The 23,651-nt window shown below is 39.3% G+C and overlaps 1 protein-coding gene across 1 annotated transcript in view; it reads left to right on the plus strand.

The window, feature by feature from the left end:
* LOC126470344 (uncharacterized) overlaps nucleotides 1-23,651 on the plus strand; it is a 913,419-nt gene that overhangs the window by 717,360 nt on the left and 172,408 nt on the right. The window contains exons 10-14 of the mRNA XM_050098134.1: nucleotides 8,201-8,302; nucleotides 11,505-11,695; nucleotides 12,562-13,171; nucleotides 14,117-14,356; nucleotides 15,168-15,479. Coding sequence (XP_049954091.1) covers nucleotides 8,201-8,302; nucleotides 11,505-11,695; nucleotides 12,562-13,171; nucleotides 14,117-14,356; nucleotides 15,168-15,479 — 1,455 coding nt within the window. The remainder of the gene's footprint in view (nucleotides 1-8,200; nucleotides 8,303-11,504; nucleotides 11,696-12,561; nucleotides 13,172-14,116; nucleotides 14,357-15,167; nucleotides 15,480-23,651) is intronic.

Genomic DNA, 23,651 nt, shown 5'->3' on the forward strand with positions numbered 1-23,651 from the left:
ATTCTGCTAAGGCAGGAAGTTAATGTATAAAAAGATGTAAAGCTCTGCCTCTACTAAGCCAGTTAATTTCCGCATGAAGCATTAGATCACTACACTGGATTTTAGCTGCCTTACCTTTTGTTTCCTTAAAGCAATATCCAGTGGGAAACCCGTTTCAATCGCTGAGTGAGCGGTTTTGAATTGACATTCGACGTTCCCTTTCTTCCCAAATGATGTACTTGCGTAGCACAGTACACACGCATATTTGCCCTATGCCTGGGTAAAGAAGTAAACGGTTTCCCATTCCGAAAGTGATAAGTTTTTTGCTCCTTGCTCGGACACGCCATCATTAGAACAAACCTGAATTATCATCAATGGCTAAGTCAAATTATCTATGTTATCAAATGTCTAATATTCCCACGAAAATCGACGTGCACAACCTCACACGGCACAATTAGCTGTGATGCTGACAGTGTAGTTGTCTTGACTGACAGAGGCAGTTGTACCGGAGAAACAAGCAGTTACTGTCGCCGGTGCGTTCTGAGCTCGGAGGAGCAATACCGGTTAGCCAACCTGAGCGTTACCGCGATGTACCGAAAACCGCGAGTTACTAATAGTTCGCGATCAGCGGTTTGGTGGTCACTAGAGTAAACATTGTGAGCAATTAGTGGAGATTTAACGCTCAGTGCATGTTTCGGTAGGACAAACAACTCCGGGTCTAGTTTCAGTTGCGTCTTCCAGCTTCACTTTGTGATCAGAGTCGAAATATGCCACCCACGATATTTGGAGTTGCCATGACACGCGAATTATTTAAGTGAGAATCTAGAATGAAATAATTATATCGAAACCACGTTGTGTTATACTGTTTTGAAGTTGAGGTTGTGATGTTCTCAGACTGCGCACGTTAGTGGAGACATGGTGCCAAACCTTCCTGCCAACAGAGACAAGAAACCAGCAGGCCACACATGGAGCGTATACTTGTGTGCAGGCCGTTACTCGTGTTATCTTGTTGCGTAAGTCTCGTGAAACTATAGGTGCTTTGGCTGTTATCGACCTACCACTTTTTCATTATCTTCTGGCAGTTAGTTGTGGAGGATACGACCAGAGACTAGCGATAATGCAACTGATATTATCTGCCGCCGTCAGACCATATAACACAAACTACGCCATTACCTGTTTTAGTGCTACCCACCTCTGTACAGTGGAATGCCTTCGTTTCAGACTTCGATTTTGTCATGCAGCGCAACTTTTTAGTATTCGTCAAAACATCTTAAAATACACGTCAACGGACCTTCCTGCGTAATGGACTCAGCAGGTGGTCCTCGCATACGGGAGGAACGATACACAAATAGCTGCCCGGGCCCATCTACATTTAGGTTTTCCGTGGTTTCCCTAAACAAATTAAAGATAATGCAGGGATGATTCCTTCTGACAGGACTCTCCCTTTTTTTCTGTAACCTTGTTCTATTCAAACTTGTACTACATTCCGCCTCTGAATGTCCTCGCCGTTAACTGGACGTTAAGCTCGTCTTTTCCTTTTCATTATTTCGGTATGATGGTGTGTACTGAGTGGGATCCGCGTTATTAGACAATGCTGAATATACGAAACATGATGAACTTTGCAACAAATGTTGCGCCTTAACAACTTCAGGCGAATGCCGAGATGGTTCCTTAAGCAAGGTCGTGGCAGTCTTCTCCTCCGGTCTCCGCTTTGAATGACCGAAGTCTCGACAAGACTGTAAATTGTAACCTTCGTCCTTGGTAATTTGAGTGTCATTTCACCTTCCGGCGATAAATGGTGTCCGTTTTCGTTGATTTATTTCAATCATCTTAATCTATTTAGCTTGCCTTTAAAATGGATTTCTTCTACAGACTGGAAGCGTGTTAAGGTGGGCAGTAGGTGCGACCGGAGACCTCACCTTCTCTAAAGACATCGCTGCAAATTAAACGGAAAATCTTGGGCCTGTCAAGAAATCTACGTACGCGCAGCTTCCTGAAGGCCGCGAACTCTCTTCCTGTATGATTTACGCGTTTTCCCCATGCATTACGGAACCCATAAAGACATGAAAATGTAGATACCCTCGTGAGGGAGTGTCAGTCTGTTGCTCAAGCGGAAGATTGTGATACGTAAATCGTGAAAGTAAAAAGCTACATGAATTTTTTCCTCATTTCTTGAACTCCTATAGGTTTTATTTCACTCATTTGTTATTTAATAAAGCAATGGCAATGATATCAAACTTTCTGCAAAGTTGGGAAGAAATTTACAATGTCAAATGTGTCAGCCATACTGATTTAGGTTGGTTAAGATTTGTGAACAATCGATAGTGTGAAAAAATCACAAAATACGAAAAAAATACGCACTTAGCAAATTGAGTTAAAGAGATTGTATTAAGTATTTTGACAATTATAATTTTTGGCTTTGAAGCTTCCACTTCGCTTTCCCTCCCACCGCCCCCACACATTCCCACACATAAAAAAGGCATTATGCCAACAACCACACGGGTGAGAGATCTGAAATTTCGAGACCACCTACAGTGATTCATTTCTGCAAAAAGTTTCGAAGTATTCGTGGATAATTTTCATCCTCGTTAGATATCGGGCACAACAGTGCAATACATATATACGCAGTTAGGAAGTAATATTTAAGATTAATAACATACCTCATGATTTAGATTTTTTCCATATTTTTTAGTAGGAAAAATCTTTGTCAGAATCTTCTCCGCGAACTACACATATCAAAAAAAGGTTTTGCATCACTTCGATTCCGAGAGTTCCGGAACTGTTACAGAAAATAGGAATAGAGATCAACATAAACATCAATTCCGCCCTTTTTATTGCTCATGAAAACCACACATTGCATGTTGTACCGCCATACAGCGAGACCTCCAGAGGTGGTGATCCAGAGTGTTGTACGCACCGGTACCTCTAATACCCAATAGCACGTCGTCTTGCTTTGATGCATGCCTGTATTCGTCGTGGCATTCTGTCCACAATTTCATCAAGGCATTGTTGGTCCAGATTGTCCCACTCCTCAACGGCGATTCGGCGTAGATCCCTCAGAGTGGTTGGTGGGGTCACGTTGTCCATAGACAGCCCTTTCCAATCTATCACAGGCATGTTCGATAGGTTTCATCTCTGGAGAACATGCTGGGCACTCTAGTCGAGCGATGTCGTTATCCTAAAGGAAGTCACATTCACAAGATGTGCGTGATGGGGGCGCGAATTGTCGTCCATGAAGACGAATGCCTCGCCAATATGCTGTCGATATGGTTGCACTATCGGTCGGAGGATGACATTCACGTATCGTACAGCCGTTACGGCGCCTTCCATGACCACCAACGGCGTACGTCGGCACCACATAATGCCACCCCAAAACAGCAGAGAACTTCCACTTTGCTGCACTCGCTGGACAGTGTGTCTAAGGCGTTCATCGTGACCCGGTTGCCTCCAAACACTCCGACGATTGTCTGGTTGAAAGCACTCATCAGTGAAGAGAATGTGATGCGAATCCTGAGCCGTCCATTCGGCATGTTGTTGGGCCCATCTGTACCTCGCTGCCTGGTGTCGTGGTTGCAAAGATGGACCTCGCCATGGGCGTCGGGAGTGAAGTTGCGCATTATGCAGCCTATTGCGCACAGTTTGAGTGTAACACGACGTCCTGTGGCTGCATCAAAAGCATTATTCAACCTGGTGGCGTTGCTGTCAGCGTTCCTGCGAGCCATAATCCGTAGGTAGCGGTCATCCACTGTAGTAGTAGTCCTTGGGCGGCCTGAGCGAGCCTCTCTGTATCTCCTCCATGTCCGAACAGCATCACTTTGGTTCACTCCGAGACGTTAGGACACTTCCCTTGCTGAGAGCCCTTCCTGGCACAAACTAACAATGCGGACGCGATCGAACCGCGACATTGACCGTCTAGGCATGGTTGAGCTACAGTCAACACGAGCCGTGTACTTCCTTTCTAGTGGAGTAATTGGAACTGATCGACTGTCGCCGCCCGGGGTGGCCGAGCGGTTCTGGGCGCTACAGTCTGGAACCGCGTGACCGCTACGGTCGCAGGTTCGAAACCAGCCTCGGGCATGGATGTGTGTGATGTCCTTAGGTTAGTTAGGTTTAAGTAGTTCTAAGTTCTAGGGGACTGATGACGTCAGCAGTTAAGTCCCATAGTGCTCAGAGCCATTTGAACCATTTTGATCGGCTGTCGGACCCTCTCCGTATAGTAGGCGCTGCTCATGCATGGTTGTTTACATCTATGGGCAGGCTTAGTGACATCTCTGAGCAATCATAGGGACTGTGTCTGTGATACAATATCCACAGTCAACGTCTATCTTCAAGAGTTCCGGGAACCGGGGTGATGCAAAAATTTTTTTATGTATGTAATACGGATGTTCTTATCCGTAGCGTTCGTTGTTAGGTCAGTCCCATGATGTACTGTAATAAGATGCATGTAGTAACGATTCGTATATTTACGTTAAGCCGGCCGAAGTGGCCGTGCGGTTAAAGGCGCTGCAGTCTGGAACCGCAAGACCGCTACGGTCGCAGGTTCGAGTCCTGCCTCGGGCATGGATGTTTGTGATGTCCTTAGGTTAGTTAGGTTTAACTAGTTCTAAGTTCTAGGGGACTAATGACCTCAGCAGTTGAGTCCCATAGTGCTCAGGGCCATTTGAACCATTTATTTACGTTATTGTATTTTATAGTTATTTTTATTGGAACGTGTAATATGACGCAGAATCATGAGACATGTTATTAATTATACAGAACGTTTAAAAGGAAATAGCGAATATCATGACTTTGAACTATAAAAAGCCGAAATGAGGGGGAAACGACAGCAGTGATCATATAGCCTTAAAAATTAAAATTTGAAAAGCTTGTTATTGCACATGGTGTGGAGACGGTTTTCTCACAATTACTGTCAATGGACGTAATATTTACTTGTTATTGAACCCTATCTGGCGCTGTAAAACAAACGCTAAGCCTGGCTGTTAGGGTATACACTTTCCATTTAACAGCAGCCGTGAGCAGACTTGTTAGTACAATTGGTAGCGAAAGGAGGTTGAGCCTACACAACTGACTCTTCGTGAAGTCCTCACTGCCGTGGAAGGCGCTTTACCCGAATCGCCAGGGAACGTTTCCGTTACTGATCGTTTGCCGTGTTTGTCGTTTTTCATCTACGAAAGCTGAATCATTTGATAAACAGCAATGCTGTCATCAAAGGAGTTTTTCCAGTATCTCGTATGCTGTATGTCACAGAGGAAAGTGCGGCCTGCTACGACAAGAACTTGCTAGTCAGCCGACCTGATTCAGGTACGCATAAAACATTTTGGGCGAATGGAAGAGTAGCTACTTTATTAAGTGATGGAAAGTTCCTTGGCTCATCCCGGATCTAATGGATAGTGCACAGTTTTAATGACGTCACAGAATAAGTGGTGTTAAACCCTACCCACCGTAGCCAAATAACTGAAACAATGTGACTCAAAATTACCACCCCTGTTGTCTCTTCACATTCCCAAAGCAATGCAGTCAAATGCCTGCGTGATTTATGAATGAAAACTGCAAACTACTGGTTCCTCAAAATGTATCGAGCTGAAGCAGCAGTGCTGTGCCTCGTTGGTTTACTGCCCACGACGCTTTTAATAATAAACACTCGAACGCGTCGACGGAAGTCTTATTTTTCTTGTGTAAATGGTTTCTTTCGACCTACAGCTTTCAGTTATGTTTCATGTCAACTGCTGCATCACTTACGACGTATCCAAGAATGGCCCACAAATAACGGCAAGATTAGCTCTTAAGAGGAAGAAGGTGCTCCGTTTCTAACGGCATGGGCGTTAGCGAATCATAAAACACTCAAATTGTCGACGGCAGACGCAAACTGGGTCGCGGCTGTAAAGCTAACAGCATGAGTAAGCTGTACGTTTTACGAGCTACCAATCTGGTTTTGTTCCCGTTTCAACTTACTGTCTGTATTTTTTTGCTGAACTTTTCATTAGAATCCGATGGTTACCTATTTTTCAAGGTACTTACAATTTATTGATGTCAGACTTCCAACACTTTAGGCAGATGTAAATATATCTTACCAGTTTTAAGGAATTTATACCGCAGAAGAGACAGGAGAAATAAGTGACAACAGCTAAAACAAGCGAGGAAGTCCCTGTTCTTCTCCCAGCTGACATATTAACACAGTGACACATCGGTTTTTATTACATGAGAGAAGAAGGCTAACTATTTTATCTGGATTCAGTTTCACTCCACTTGAAAAGTACCTCAGGTCAATATTCCGTTGAAAACTACTTGAACTTGAGTTAATATGGCAGATTATGTATCATATTTTGTGTAATCTTGTTCGCATACTTCGCTTTGTAACTTTCACTTTGCAGGCGACACGCTGACGAAAACTGGCCGTCGCGCCTCGAGTCCGCTTCGTGGCCTGCTCAGACCAGTTGGTTGCGAAGTGAAGTAACGATGAAGTGGTTATAAGGTTACTAGTCAGAACTTACTCAGGATAATAAGCCCGCGGTTTATTTGGAATATCAATGACATTGCAAGGACCCAAAGATATTTGTAGTGATTTTTAGTTTGTTTCTCCATCCAACGCGCACTGCATTTGGCACCGTGCCAATTATGTCTGTCCGCTGATCGTATTTCTGCGAGAGAAGGAACTCTAGCTTCGTATTGCAAATGCGGTGAGAAGCTCATAATACCTATTTCCGTTGACCTCCTCCAATTCTTTCTTCCGGGTCATTGTGTCAACCACAGTGAATTCTACTTTCGTAACAATCGATAAAATAATGATCCCGCACGTGACACGCCTCTTCCGCTCAGTTCGGTTTTTCGGACTGTAGGCTTTGCACCTAACACATGTATTAACTAGGTTTTACATAACTTTGTTTTACTGTAATCGATACAGATTCGCAACATCTTTTACAATTACGACTAGAACCGACTGTAGCAGAGGGTATTCTGGGACTACTTAGCTTTGCGTTTAATTTTGAAAACAGATTGCAGATTTTCTTTACATGAATAGCAAAGAAAAATATTTCTGTGGAAAACATTGAGTCCTCATCATGCTGCACACGTCTTCGCGGTTGTACTATATGGTGGACTAGTCTGGTTACAAAGCAAGCATGCCTTCAGTGGCGGTCTGGTGATTCAAGCTTCCATCACCATACGTTGTCGTTTAATAATTTTCTCATGCCATCTCGGATGCATCCCATGAAAGGCAACTTGGGCGGGTCATGCGCGCGGTCATCGAGTTGGCCCGGGAGTCACGGCCGCGGCGGAAGTGAGTCACTCGCCTCTGTTGCTTCCAGATGCTTGCAGCCTTGCAGCCACTATTCTGGCTTGCGAAAATAACCCACCACACACATTTTAGCAGGCGCTCTTTATCTCTTATTTTGCGGATGATTTTCAGTTATTTTATTGACTACAAACATTTAATATAGCTCTAATTTGATAAGTTTGAGGCGGAACGTGTGCTGATTATTTACGTGTTAATTTAACTGTTAGACGCAGTGCTTGTAACCTTTGAGAGTGCACAGTAACAAAGTACGTTATCAACAGACGCTATATTTATCTTGGTGTCTTCAACAAGGGTAGGCAACCAAATGTCAGGGTCACTGTGTCTGTGCTCCCTGTTTCAGATACAGATCTCTCTGTTAGAATGACTTCCTTATTCGGTGAGCATTTATAGAGGGAGGGGGGGGGGGGGTATTAATTTTTTCACCATAAGATCTGAAGAAGTTGTTAATAATTGTACTGTCTGTAAATGCCTATAATGATCTGTGGTTGATGAAGAAAGTTACATTAAACCCTAGTAGGAATGTTGAAATAAAAAGTCTGTGGAATACTTTAATTACAGTTTTTCATGTGGTGATTTATGATATCACACTACTTGTGTCACTAAGATTGTGGCCAAACCAACAGGGACACTTTATGGTAGTAGTTACTTATGGTGTAGACATTTGTGTAAGGTTTTTCAGCCGGTTGTTTGCCCTCTCCCCCCCCCCCCCCCCCTTCCCTCCCCCCCCCCCCCCACGCGCTCGCGCGCGCGCACACACACACACACACACACACACACACACACACACACACACACACACACACACACACGCGCGCGCGTTTTTGTAGTTTCATTGTTATGATCACAATCAGTATAATCTGTCACTGTGATTACTAATCTGTAACAATATAGTAGCCATAGACTCTAAAGGAAATTTGCTTGTTTCAGAGCCCAAGTGGGGTGTCTTCAGAGAGTGACGAAGAACCTGTTAGTAAACATCCACGTCTTACAGGAGCTGGTGATACTTCAGATGAGGGTTCATATTTTGAGGTTAGTGGATCTCAGTGATGATATTGTATGTAACTGTGTATGAGAACCTAAATACTTGTCTGTCAAGTATTTTGTGTAGGCAGTTCTTTTGAAGGGCCGAGTTGTAAACATGTATCCAATTACTTCAATTTTGTTATAGCTTGGTGGCTACTTTGACACTCCAACCAAGGGAGACCTGGTAGTACTAAAAGTATGTAGTAATGTGGAAGCAAGTTCGATACACAGGAAGCAAATAGGTGTTGCGGTGATGGGCTGCAGCTAATAATATAGTTTGTCCTTCATTTGTTGGGTCTTAAAAGTGTATGCCATCAGCCCTAACAAAGTATGGTAATGTGATAGGGCAAATGAACATTCTTCAGGGCACTTGTGATGACAGTGTTCTCTTATTTAATTGAGAACTGCACCTTTAATGATATAGTAACTATGAGAGGCAGTCAAGTGAAAATGAGACAGATGGAAAAGTAAGTAAACTGTTTATTACTCTGAAAGTAATCGCCATAACTGTTACCACATTTATGCCACTGTGAGGTGTGGAAAAATGTTTTTGGTTGCCTGGGAAACCATCATTGTACCCAGATATGCACTTCTTCATCTGAAACAAATTGATGGCCACAAATGTCTCTCTTCAGGGCACCAAAAATACGGTAATTGTGTGGGCAGAGATGGAGCTGTATGGAGGATGTGTAAGGGCTTCCCAATGAAACTTTTGCAGTGTAGTCAAAACAACCATGGCAACATGTGGGCAGGCATTATCCTATAACAGAATGATGCCGCCCATAAACATTCGTGGGTGTTTGGATGCGATGGCACATTCAGTTTTTGCAAAGTGCCCATGTTGCCAAGTTTGTTTCAACTACACTGCAGAAGTTTTGCTGGAACTCCATACAGTACTGATATCTCCCTATGTAGTTGCCACATTTTCAAAGCCCTGATGAAAGACATTCATGGGTGTCAGTTTCCTTTGGACAAAGAGGTGCATGCCTGGGTACAAGCATTGTTTCATAGGCAACAACAAACATTTTTCCATAAAGGTTTTGACCATCTTGTCTAACCATGGGATAAATGTATTAACAGTTATGGTGATCATTTTTAAATAATAAACAGTTTACTTACCTTTCTTCCATCTGTATCATTTTCATTGAATTACCACTTGTATATCAGGTAAATCTCCATAATTATTGGACAAAACTTCTCTAAAATCATTTACCGCAATAAGGGTCAGCACTCTTATAAATTTTAATGTCCCACTGTTATTCAAAATCAGTATTTGGTAGTACAATAGTCGTAGAATTATCTTTCAGAATCATTAAAAAAAGGGGGCAATTTGAATAAATACTTCATGGAGTTATTGCTCCATCAAATTTGTATTGAGTCACAAGCTTTAGATGTCTTTCTCTTTTGTCATCATAAGCAGACTTGATGCAAATGTGATGTGGTCATGAAAAACTTATTCAAAAATGCTGCTATGAAAACCTATATTGTCATGAAAGGCAGTTTGCTTCTGACTGCTACAGTATGCATTTAACCATCAATGTATGTGTCTATGGCAGTGTCACTGATGGTGTATGTGCATTTTCTCAGTGCCAACCAACACAATGTAAATTACTACATTACCACAAATTTCAGTCCTTTGAGGGACAATAGAAATGTATCTTTGATAACTAAGTAATTACATTGCTGTTGTATTGTAATTCTATACTTTAGGTTGTTCTTGATAATTCCATAATTCTCAATTGTTTTTTCTTGAGAAGGTTTCTCCTTGTTCTCTCTTTTTCCCATCTCCAGCTGCATAGGTATTATTTCTGCAAACTAAATAAATGTTTCTCAGCAGCAGTGGTGATAATAGAATAATTTTTCTTGGAAGAGTCAATGCTACTTGGGTAGCAATTCTGAAACAAGTATATGACTTCTACTCTAGTGAATTTCATGAAGGTCAAAGTACTGGAAGTTAATGGAGTTAGGGTATGTGTCTTTAGTTGGCAAATCTACTCCGAATCAAAAACTTGATTGGCTAATGGCTTGAATCCTTTATGGTGTCAGGAAAATTAACTTCAATGCATACACTAGTGTGCAGTAGGGAATTCACTCTGGAGTGGTACAAAATCTTCAGTAAATTGTATTGATATTGTCAAAAATGCAGTATTCATTGGTACAAGTCGTGCCGATAGTTTGCTGTATTGAATGACATAAATACTTCATTTAAAATGGCAGCAAAGTAGTGTGACAGGAGGAACAGTGGCTGCCTTTGTCTAATACATATATGTAATGTAATATAGAAATAATTCCTGTAATTATGAGTGTGTATAGATAAGCACTATTCATAATTTGCTGTTGGTATAATGTATAGAAATTGCCTGCAGTGGCCACTTCTGTCTATTAATATAAAATGTCACTCATTCTACATCCCTGAAGGCTTTTCTTCATGATGGGATTTATGAAAACAGTGAATGACTTGACAGTCCACTCCTTGACTGTTGATCTGAATCTGAATGCTACCAGAAAATTATTGTGATGTTACGCGGGTTAGTATGGTGCCCTGTCTCCACCCACCCTCCATAATGAGTGACACTGACTAAGACACTGGACTCATATTCATGGATGTAAGGATTTAAATATATTTCTGGTTCTCCTGTTTTAGGTTTACAATGACAATAATTTCTCTGAATCATGTAATGAGAACACTGCCAGTATGGTTTTGTCAAAAAGGACCTCTCTCTCTCTCTCTCTCTCTCTCTCTCTCTCTCTCTCTCTCTCTCTCTCTCTCTCTCTCTCTCTGTTTCTGTCTCTGTCTCTGTCTCTGTCTCTCCTCCTCCCTCATCTCCTCTCATGTTAGGTTATATCCCTTGAATGTGTTAGCTCTGAAGATTAACTAGATTTTCAAGTAAATAAAACAATATGATATTACATACTTTTTGATTTGGGACTCTGTATTAGAACTTCAGAACTGTTAATTAGACTGTGAGGATTTATATTATTCACAATGTTTTAGTGAGGCAAGCTTCTTTCCTTGTTCAATAAGGTATTTATCAGCCAAATATGTCACAGCTACATGTCACAAAAGGTAGTGTTAGTTATTTCTCATATTTTTCACAAAAATGTAGTCATGGAGTTCCATCTCATCAGTTTATGTTAAAATATAATTTATCTTTTTCTTGTGCATGTTTTAAATGTTTTGTTATAATAATTCTTTCTCTGTAAACAGGATGACTTGGAGGAGCTGTGTGTGATGGAATCAAATGCAGATAAATGTGAAAACCTTCAGCCAAATCCTGCCCATCCTCGAAACACTGAATCTGATTTTAACATGGTGGGTGCAAGCGGCAGTGTATGCAGGCCAACTAGTCTTCCCAGAGATGGCTTTGCAACTAGTGAAGATTGCAGTAATTTCAACAGGTCAGGAAGCAAAAGCAAAGTCTCTCTCTCTCTCTCTCTCTCTCTCTCTCTCTCTCTCTCTCTCTCTCTCTCTCTCTCTCTATGTCTATCTATCTCTCTCTCTCTCTCTCTCTCTCTCTCTCTCTCTCTCTCTCTCTCTCTCTCTCTATATATATATATATATATATATATATATATATATATATATATATATATATATATCTCTGTGTGTGTGTGTGTGTGTGTGTTTTTGTGTGTGAGATCATAAAATTATGTTCTCACCTAAAATCGTCCAGTATATGAACAGAAGCACTTTCTCCACACAGTTAAATTTTTTAAGAGCCTGTATGGTAAAGTCTTCTGTATGTTGGCACTGGAAGTATGCAAGATTAGATTGTAAAAAAAAAAAAAAAAATTATTTCCAAGATGCACCACCTGTATAATTAATTTTGATATAAATTTGAATTCTGAAATTCATTTTATTGATCATAAGTTATACTACTCCATTAAATTATCTTTTATGAAAATCTTTTTCACAGGAAGCCTATTTTCTTTAAATATTTTTGATGTATATTATTATTTAATGCTGCCTATTTTAAGTTTGGCACTGAACTATAAAGAAATGGTTGTTGATCAATTACACTGAACTTGAAGTTGGTCTTTTACCTCTGATAATTTGTTGAAAAAATTGTGTTGAACGAAGACTTATTCATGTTTTGTGAAATGCTAAAGTATGTGTTTCTGATGCAAGTACTGGTAGGAATGCCAAATGTTACAATTATAAGCTTCTTTTTGCTTTTTGTGTTACTTAAATGTAACTTGCATTTTCAAAATTCATTTCATAAAATAGAAGAGTTCTTTTATTCTTTTGCTTGCCTCATTCCCAGGTCAAATTGGTTGGCTAACAACATTGGAACTTTTTACTTCAAACATATGGACACTGACTCTGATCAGGACAAGGAAAAGATTAAGAGTGATGTGAGTCCTGGAATATCAAGGATCTCAATTAATGATGCCAAGTCTCAGGAAGAGTCTTCAGAAGATGATGAGTGGACATACACACCAGGCAGCATTCCATCAAGGCAGCGTAATCGTAAGAGTGACTGCTCAAGTAATATGTCAGAAGTGACTGTCCGTAAGAGCTCTGCAGCAGTGAAGTTAGATTTTGGTAGCAGCTCATCTGAAGGAACTTCAAGTAGTGGGAAAAAAAATTTAGAACCTTCAGCAGAAGAGACAAAGAACACTGAACTGTCAACCTCCCCTCTGAGGAGGAAAAGCAAAGAGCAGCTTGTAAAGAGAGCACTAGGCAGAATTGAACCTGAAAAGCTTCAGAGTGATAAGAAAACATCTGGTAAACCCATGCATACACCAAGAGTTTTTGAACCACTTCTTTTGGACCCATTCTCTGATCCACTTGTAAGAGCACAAGCAAAGAGTGCACGTACCAAAGAATGGCTGAGACTACATGCCCAGGGCCTGGTCACAGATAAAATGCAGGTAAGTAACCTCAGGAAAACTTATAACAGAAAGTACAGTAATTCAGAGTGATCATAAGGCTACTTAGGAATCAGTAATAACAGAATGGAGAGAGATTCAAAGGCACAATTTATATTAAAATACTGGAAATCTTCTAATATCTGCAAACTCAACCACTATTTACGTTAATAGCAGAGCATCAGACTGGTTAAAATCTTGCAAATGTGTGACTAAATTTAAGGACTCATGCCTTTTGTACCTGGTTATGAAACTTATAAAAGGTGATAATTTGAATTATTTTTTGTGCTGATTCGCTGAGAACTTTGCTCTGTCTTGTTTATGTGCATTTTGATGACCCAGCACCCCTGATATTCAATTGTCTGTTACCTTTAGTTCTTAAACTTCACCAGAACTTCCCATTACCATAACCATTGTTTCTGAAGAGTTTACTGCAAATCTGGTGTTTGGCAAAGAGCTCAGAATTTCTACAGAGCTTACTACATTATTGCTATTTGTGTACAAAAAGATACTGATGTCGGTCTTTATACATTGCATTATATGTGTAAAAAGAATTTTACTTCCAGTAGCACCTGCTGTTTTGTGCTAAGAATATCACAGAAACAGTTGTTATTGTATAGGTGGTGAATGGTCTTAAGTTATGAGTATTTTAACAGAGCTCTGTGCAATGCCCTGTTAACTGGCTACTGCATCAAAAATTTATAACTGTGTAGTGTAGAAAATGTAAAATTCATGATGATGATCTGGAATTGTACATTAGAAAACATGAATGTGATGATGTTCTAGGGTACCTCCTTTTGGGATTACTTCATAGGAACAATATTTCTGATCATATTCTTCTTGTATTCTTAGTACTTCAGTGGTAACACCAATAAAATTCCATTTCATAAAAATCAGAACTTTGTGGTGACTTTCTTTAACAATTCTTAAATTTGTTTCTTTTAACAGCTCATGGACAGTTGTGATGCTAGTGGAGAATACACAACAGGTGATTCTGAAGCTGAAAAGGAGTCTGTATCATCCGAAGATCAGAATGGAAGTGTGTCAACATGTCGAAAAGGTAGTTCACTTCCAGGTTGTGAATCAAGATCAGTGTCAACAGATGTACTGTTGGATCCAGAAACAACACCTGTAGCAGAAAAAGCTCCTGCCCTCCCTTCTTTGTCTCCAGAGCAAAGTGGTACAAAGGTAATAAATAACCACATCACAGTAGTAGATCTTCATTTATGTTGTTCCAGTCATAATACATCAAAAGAAGAAAGCTGTCATTTTGGACAGAAATAATGTGAGAAAAAAAAGGAGAGGACTGTATAAAATTTAATTATATCCCTTAAAATTCCTCTCCCATGTGTGAAATGCTTTTCTGTAAGTTGTATCTGAGTTCCTCTGTAAGCTCAATAAACTGAAATAAAACCCTTCTTGTCTCCTCTGTTAATCACTTTGACCACTAAGGCATCTTCCAGGATTTGAGCTGTTTTTCAATATTTTGTATTAGTAGGCTTTTGTTCCATGGATGCAGCAAACTACTCATAGATTCATGTAATAATGTGGCTGTGAGATAAAGTAATTGCAAGTGTGACAGTTACATAGTTTAGATATTGGTTTCTATTCAGTTTTACAGTCCGCCCTGATAGCCGAGTGGTGAGGATGATGGATTGCCGTCCTATGGGCCCATGTTTGATTCCCAGCTGGGTCGGGGATTTTCTCCGCTCAGGGACTGGGTGTTTAGCTGTCATCATTATCATTTCATCCCCATTCAGTGCACAGGTCGCCCAATGTGGCGTCGGATGTAATAAGACCTGCACCATGGCGGCCGGACCTGCCCCGCAAGGGGCCTCGCAGCCAATGACGCCGAACACTCATTTCCATATTCCATCAAGTTTTACACAGGAATGATGATATTTGTGAACATAGTTTTTCTCAGACACATTACACTTCACCTCCCAGTGAGATTTCTTAACAATGTGTTTTATTTTATAGAAACCTTTAAATTTTTCAGGTTGTCATGCGTACAAAACGACGTCAGAATCATGGAGAACGCCCGTGGAGTGTATCGGGCATAACACAGTTGGCAAAAACTGCAGCACAGTCTGGGAAAAATGAACCTCTTGCACAGTTCTCAATATCGGAAAGTGCTATAAACAAAATGGCTACAACTCCACCTGCTGCAAAAGTCGGCTCAAATGGTGCGGTGCATGGAAATCTCTCATCATCTACAATAGATGAAGTGTCTGTAAAGGCTGCAGAAGGATCTGGTTCGAGAACAAGTTCTCTTCGCAGACGGAGAATGAGGCTCCGCAGGAGGACAGGGGTAATTCTGTTTTGCTAATACAGAAGGTTATCAGATTAAATAGTAGAGAGTTTTGTACTCCTTTTGTGAGGCCAGGAAGAAATTGTAACTCAGTTTTGACTCTGTTTTGACCAGTCTCTCCATAATTATTTATTTATAGCATCACAAGTTGTGCTGCTACTGATAATTAACACTCTGTCATTTAAGGCTTTCAGTAGTCCTGTAATGTGAGTCACTGTGTTCAGCACCCAAAGTATTATTATAAAGTCTTGATCTCACAGTCAGCTTGTTTAGCAACAGGTTTAGCATTTCTGTGTTTTGACGATCACCAGAATCTGTGCTAGACTGGAGAGAAAGAGGTGGGGGGGGGGGGGGGGAGAGAAGTACAAAATAGTTCAAGGAGAATTGGAAATCATACTGTGACAAGAATGTGACCTAAGTAGCAATACAATTGTACTCTCCATTTTTTATTAAAAGGAAATAAACATAACACAATTTCAGACAACCTCAAACTTTACTGTATCACAGTGTGTAAGCTAAGTCATGATAATTTTTGTAGGCTCATGATGTAATGTATGTGGTGCTGTATCAAAGCTTTAGATTGTTGGGGATTGTGCTTTCCTTGTAATAAAACATTGGCAAGTACAAATATGTTGCCAGTTGGGTCATGCATAGTTTGATTTTCAGTGAACTACATTTTACTGATTCTCTGTTATTTCAGTGTACCACGGATGCTGATTATAGACCAAACACTAAAACTCATCAAATGAAGTCAAGTAAATTTTACTGTTACCTTCAATGTGTTGTGGAGTGGCTACAAAGCATGGTTACAAACGTTTAGGTACCATTATGAACTTTAAAGGAAGTTAACAATAACCGGGTAGCATATGTCCAAGAAATGGGTATTTTTAAGTGTGCATTGCTTGTTGAGCGTCTTTTCCTGTGATTTTTTCGGGTGGGTATAAGTTTCTATTTCTTCAGGTATGCACATAAGTATCCTATCTTGTTGTATGAAGAATTACAAAGTTGTTTTCGATACTGTATGCCATATGTCTCTCTTGTGTGTAGTGAGCTGCAAAAGTGCATGTGTTTCCTAAGTATTTTTTCCTTTTTAATTCTGTCTGTTCCTTATGTTGTATCTTAAAACTCCTTCTGGTTTGTCTGATGTAGTCAGCCATATAATCAGAGCAATAAATTTTGTGTATGCCATGGTTTTGTTGTAAGTCTCACATTGTGTTAACATCATGTATTAAAAGATGTAACAGTGAAGGTTGAGATTTATAAGCGATATTTACATTGTGGTTTTTTAAAAAGATTACTGAGACTATATGAGACATGACCATAGAAAGGAAGCAATACAAATTGTGCTTTATGTTGCACGTTGAACAGTGTCAACCGATTCCTTTAGTCATCGTCAAATTATAAATTTTATAAACGATCATTATAGTTGTTATTCCAGACTATATTTCACAACCAGCAAAGTTCCTTTTCTAGTTGATAAGCTTGTGTGGCCTGTTCCTATTGAGCCAGATGACATGATGCAGTAAAAATAGTGACATCAGTAGATGTTGATTTATGATCAGTTCCAAAAACAATATCTTGAATCATAACTATGGAAAGCTCTAAAAAAAATTATATTGTTAGCACACTGGTGCTTGATTGTAAAGCTAATATTGTTATGTATCTTACTAAAGATGTTTGCAAACTAGTTAATTTCTTCAGAAGAGCCATCGAATAAGATGAGGACATTGTCAACATAACATTTTTAGTAAATTGTGTGGCAATTAATTTCGGTGTGTTCTATGAAGAATTTATTTTCCAAATGATTGATAGAAATGTGGATAGATCTTGTTTTGAAAAGTAAAATAGTTATACTTCAGGGGAAGTTCCATCAATTCAATAATTTCCCAAGGGAAAAGTGTCTTTTGCATTAGCAAATGATTTTTTATTGCTGTAATCATTTTGTTGGCAGGAATATTATTAGACATGTTTGCTACATCACACAAATTGAACCTTGCATTAACAGGAATACAGATATTTTTAACTGCTTGTGCAAGTTTGTAGCTATTTGTTGCATAGTAATTGTTTTGAAACATATAATGATCTGTTAATAATTTATGATTTTTCTTCCTCCAGTAAACAACTAGGTTTATTTATGTTAACCATTGGTCCAGGAACCTTGTTCTTTTTCATTTTAATGTGTAGATGTAGAGAAGGTGTTCTGGGATTCATTATTTTCAGGTTCTCCCTTTCTTATTTTTATCTTTGAACTGAAAGCAGATACTATCTATAGCTTTCCTGATATCTTTAGTTTCGTAAATAAAGCTCCTTTTTATGCTACACTGTGATTTATTCCTCCCAGATGCATTTGCCCCCCCCCCCCCCCCACACACCTTTCCATTGTTTTTTTTTTTTTTTTTTTTACTCTAAGCCGTCTTCAGTGGGCTGGAGGATGATACAGTTTTGTTTTGATGTGTGTTATTTTTAGATTATAAAACAGTTCACAATATGTTTTTATAAAAATAAGTAATTACTTACAGTTCTTCATGTTTTTGGTTGGCATCTGCATTTCCTCTCATCTGCAACTGGTCTGGGGGTCACACTACCACTTCATAAATGAAACATAAGCACATTTTTATATTCCAAACTTTTTCTTCACATTGCCCACCTTGTTTACCCTTATTGTTTTGGTGCGCAATTACTCTTCTGCCAGTAGTTACAGATATTTGTTTGAAAACTGTGCTTTTAAAAACTTAAATATTGTGGGTTTAGTATGTGTTTCACCCTGTTTGGTTTGCTTACTTACAAAGTATATGCTGTAAACTAACATCTATTCCTAATCTTTTAATCATGAATAGACATTAGTTTACAGGATATACTTTGTCAGGTTGGCAACATGTAGGTAAACAAACCAAACGGGATGAAGCACATAGTGAACCCAGAATATTTATGTATTTAAAAGCACAGTTTTTGAACAAATATGTATAACTAGTGGAAGACGGGTAATAGTGCACCACAAAAATGAGGGGTATCAAGATGAACAGTGTGAAGAAAAAGTCCGGAATGGTTATGCTTCGTAAATGAAGTGGTAGTGTGACCTGCAGACCAGATAGAAATGAGAGGAAATGCAGGTGTTAACCGAAAATGTGAAGAACTGCAAGTAATTACTTATTTACGTAAAAAAAAAAAAACGTGATGTGGGCTGTTTTCTAATCTAAAAACACCACATATAAAAAAAACTGTATCATTATAGATCCCACTAATGATCCCTTAGAGTAAAAAGGGCAGGGGGTGCAGGGGGCAAAACACATCTGGGAGAAATAAATTACAGTGCAGCAAGAAAAGGCGGTTTTATTTACAAAACAAATATTTCTGTTTTTGCTGTGGAGGATGGCCACACAAACAAACTTATTGTTCCTGATATCTGATTGAAGTTTATTTGTTGGGTTAATACTTATTTCTGTAATATTACTTTCCAAAAGGAACTTTTCACTGTTTTCAATATAATTGTGTATGTACACAATAATCAGGGTGTTCACCTTGTCTGCCTTAATGATCAAGACATTATGCTGTTTTAGTTTGTGATTAAGGTTGTGACATAATTGAAGCTCAAAGCCATTAGTTGTAGGTCACTATGTGGCATCTCTTAGAATTTTGTTCACTCCTATGGCCAGTCTCACTTGTTCTGTGTAATCAACTTACAAACACCAGTTTCCTGGACAACTGCCACCCTGTTATTGATGAATTCCTTTGAAATTGATATGCAAGTTCGTAACTATACCTGAATATTTGTATACATGCTTTGCAAGCAGTCCATGATGCGTCCAAGCTAACTAATGCCCTCTATAGTTCCTTTTGGCTCAACTTTTGCATGCTAGAGGATGTAACTTCACACTCAGCTTGCATGCTCCAATCACTGCAAATAGTTTATGCTTCTATTAAATCTAAAAAATTATTTTTAACCTCTTTTACTGGTAATACATGCAATTTATAATTTTTGAATTTGTCATACAGCTAAAGCATGACAGTATTTTTATTGTATGGAATTGTGCAGTTCATGTAATGTTGTCAATCCTATTTTTCTCACAGTGTCATAGTGCACATAACTTTTACTCCTCTACAGTATAATTCAAACCTTTTACTCTTATCTGTACTTTTATTTTACATATGTGACCTTGTTTTTTTCACCTTCCAACACTCTGTTGTGTGGGAGTTTTCAGAACCACTTGAAAATGGCTTGATGTAAAGCCAAAACTGGTGGTGGACTCAATGAAGTTCCCAATAGCAATTGTAATGGCTTTCATTAATTAATTTGGGATGGTTGATATAACAACATTACAGCCAATGGTTCCTATGCTTCTCCAACTGCACCAATGCTCCATCACTAGGGTTACCATTGTTGAGGGGAGACATATTTTTATTGTCACTGTAATATTATAATAACTGAAGGTGGATGTGGAAGTCATCTATCTACTGGTCAACTGTGTAGACTTCACTTTATATTTTTGTATGAGGTGGAAAAAGCAAATGAGTGTGGGATTCAACTAAATGGATCTTGCAGTTTTAATATAGCTTACATGTTTCACATGTTATGAAGAGCAATATGATGTCAGATTTCAGCAGTCTGAGATCAGCCATGGCACAATACTCTTATACTCAAAATTAGCTGTCAGGCTGGACACAAATTCAGTTTTATGTTGTTGTTAACTAATTATGAGGCACAGCACACGTCAGTTTTAACCAAAACACTGCTGGTTATTTTTTGTTGATTTCATCGATCACAGTATAAGAATTGAGGTTCCCAACTTACAGTTTGTTAATTATACGAAGCACACTGATAGGCAAAACTAAAGGAGGAAAGTAACTTTTCCATGATGTCTCACTGCCAACTACGATAGCTGAATGAAACTTGGACCATGCATAGAAAGATATGCTACAGTATAGTACAGAAAGTAACTGAAAGAAATACGCAATGAGACAAACAGGAATGACACTTTGATTCAAATACAATCATTACAATGAAGTCATCACCATCAATGATGGTCCCATAGACATTACAAAATGTAGGACATGGTTTTTAATAGGGTGTGTGATCACCACAGATGGCACTGCATGATTTGCAACTTGCTCCCATGTGGGCTGCAAGGTTTGTAAGGAAAATCTAGGACATGGTACTTAATAGGGACACAAATTGTCTATTCCTCTACCAGAGCAGTTGACAGCTGTTGTGTGGTCATTACACATTCTCACTTGTTGCCATATGAGAGTATGTACAGAACTACTACTCAGACTGAGTCTATTCTCATCTGAGAAGAATAAGTGGCCCCACTCCTTATGCTCCTGGCATCATCAAAAATGGTACCCCCAAAGTGCTGGTATCGTTGGAACAAAAGGTATATTATTTACTGGGCAAAGGGACCACTGTGGAGTATGAGATTGTGTTCCATGCAGTCCTGTTAAATGAGGTTGTAATTGCACCCACTGTTTGACATGGGTCCCCTCTTGCTTACTTCACAATGTAGTGGTCATCTGCTGATGCAGTTGACCTTGGTTGGATATCTCCTGTTTCAGGCAGCAGTGCCTGTGGTTCTGAATCCTCCCTGTGGAAGTGAAACAATCCTCCCAAAGTTGTCCCTGGGCCGTCTTGTAATGAACACCACCACCACAGTGCACCATAACTGCACACTGATTGACACACACACAGTCTTTTTCTTGTTCCTTCAACTACCTCTTGTTGTGGGCCAGTCACATTTGGTGCTATAGTCATGACTTCACATCCTGCTACATCCAGCTTTCTGTGCATGACTTGTAGACCTGTGACAACATTCCCCTGCACTTCTACTCATTTCCACTGAGTTGTTAATAATATGTTGCCTTACTTTGTCTGTCTTGCCCTTAAAGTTTTGCACAACACTGTCCATTTTCCTCTCAGGTGTAAAATTGAGTCTGATGTACAAGTTGTACTGCATTTGATTTCAGAACCATAAAATCCATCTTATGCACTTGTAAAGCACATGCTATCTGAAAATCCTCAACTGATAACACTGTCAAGAATGTAGAAAAAAGAAAAAATCGACAGATTTGTCATGTATTTGGGTTTTGTAACTAGTGGCCACCTTGATTTTGTTTCAACCACAAATACTATAGTCTGTTCACAAGGAGATGAATGAATTCTGATCGGAGTGTGGAGAGCAAAAGAAGCAAGCTGTGCCCGACTGACTCCCAGGACAGTCTGCTCAGGGGCGAGGGAATGTGCAGGGGAACAAGCTGCACTTGCGCCATGCTGTGGTGGCACTACAGTTGTGCTCATATATCAGTTTAAGCTCCAAGAAATGTTGACGGTGCCATGTACTGTCCTCCATACCAGCTGTCAGTTGCTATGTATTGCACATCTACTAAAGTAATAAGAGAGATGGGCGTAACAAAAACTTACAAGATTCATGAAACTGAAATTGAAATTGATAACTTCATGTCAAGTGATAGTGTTTGTTGCTACTAATTGCATATCTATTCTTTTACACAATTTGAAATTGAAGTGAGCCAGTCGTAAAACTTACATTCCAGCAATAAAAATAATGACTGAAATTTTGAAAATTCATAAGCATATGTAACACTGAATTGTAAGTGCTCATAATTCACTTAGAATCAGACTCATTATATTCCTCATTTCTGCATAATTACTTGCAAATGAAGGCTGCCAGGGTAAATGAATGCAGCATGATTCATAATACTGGGACGCCAACCCTGAGAACCTTTCCACATAAGAGAAATGGTACCAGGAGATCTTACAATAAATATAATTGCTTTCACAGACATACGCAAAATGACAATTTTAAAGTAATTCAGATAAAGTAGAATGCAGTTTCAAAGCACTGTTGAACTGAAAAATTTGAATTGAAATTTACCACCTTTTTGCCAGAAGTTTCTGGTGATTTTCCATGATTATCTTTACAAAAATTCTGAAGTCTTCTCACAGAGATGAACCCTCCACCTGTATATGCCACTGTTTATCTCACTGACTGAGAGTGGGGTCAACAAACTCTTTGTTTTTCATTATCTGGTCCCAACATTCAGCAACATTATTAATTATTTTTCTAGCTGCACTTTGTAAAGTGCTACACCTTGCCCTTCTCTGGAGGAGAGGAAAGAATATATAGTACTGCCCATGATGGTCCAAGAACTGCTTCATCACTCATGAAGAGATGTGTTAATTTGTGATACAACACAACACATTATTGCACAACAATCACTTCGCCATGGCTACATACGTAAGGTTCTATATTAGATCACTATAGTTCAATTCTTTTATCTTGGCGGCTCGCGCATCCCCGCCCAGATGCGGGAGATTGCTGTGTTGCCAGTTGCAGCCGCCAAGAGAAGCAGCGCCATAGTATAGTATAGTTCGCAAACTTACATTTAGGGGGGGAGCGCGCAGTTTATGAAGTAAAGCCACCACGGCCGCATTAACACTTTCACTGCTACAGAGACGTGCTCCCTGCATTCCGTGCTGTGTGCGATTTTGTCATCATTGCACTGCTCGCCTGTGCAGACACATGGTGTTCTGACTGCTTTCACACACTTATCATTCGATTTCACAAAAACTATTTGGCCCAAAAATTTGATTTTTACACATCTTGACTGATACCTTCCTCCCATAAATAACTTAATTTTGTTTCGATGTTCAATGCAGTTATTTTGTAGTATTAAATGTAGTAAACCATTGCACGAAATTATGAAGTGTTTGCGGAGGTAAAAGTCCACAGCGTATACTTTCTGTATGGTCGATTTTAGTTGCCACTAGAAATGTCAAAAACTTACATTCAAACAAATAAAATTCATGAAGTAAGACACTTCAATATTGTTTTTAAATAAAGAAAATATTAAGCACAGAACAAGGTTTGAACTCAGAACCTTCTACTTAGCAGCCAAACACTTTAAACATTACGCTAACGCAGCTTGTCATTCAACAGACTTCCTTGAGGACTTTAAAGAATCACGCAAAATACCAACAAACACTGTTGGTATGACTATGAATTACTCACGTTTCGTCGAAGTGCACCAGGAAATAACCAATTACCACTGTTCTTTATTGTGAAAAAGCGGTTAGTGACAATGAATTTCCTTGCTATCACCTGAATTAGGAGGCTTATTGCTTGTTTGGTTTAATTAATTAATAGAATATAAAGCAACTGG

Source organism: Schistocerca serialis, chromosome 3 (assembly GCF_023864345.2).
Source record: "Schistocerca serialis cubense isolate TAMUIC-IGC-003099 chromosome 3, iqSchSeri2.2, whole genome shotgun sequence".
Taxonomy (NCBI): domain Eukaryota; kingdom Metazoa; phylum Arthropoda; class Insecta; order Orthoptera; family Acrididae; genus Schistocerca; species Schistocerca serialis.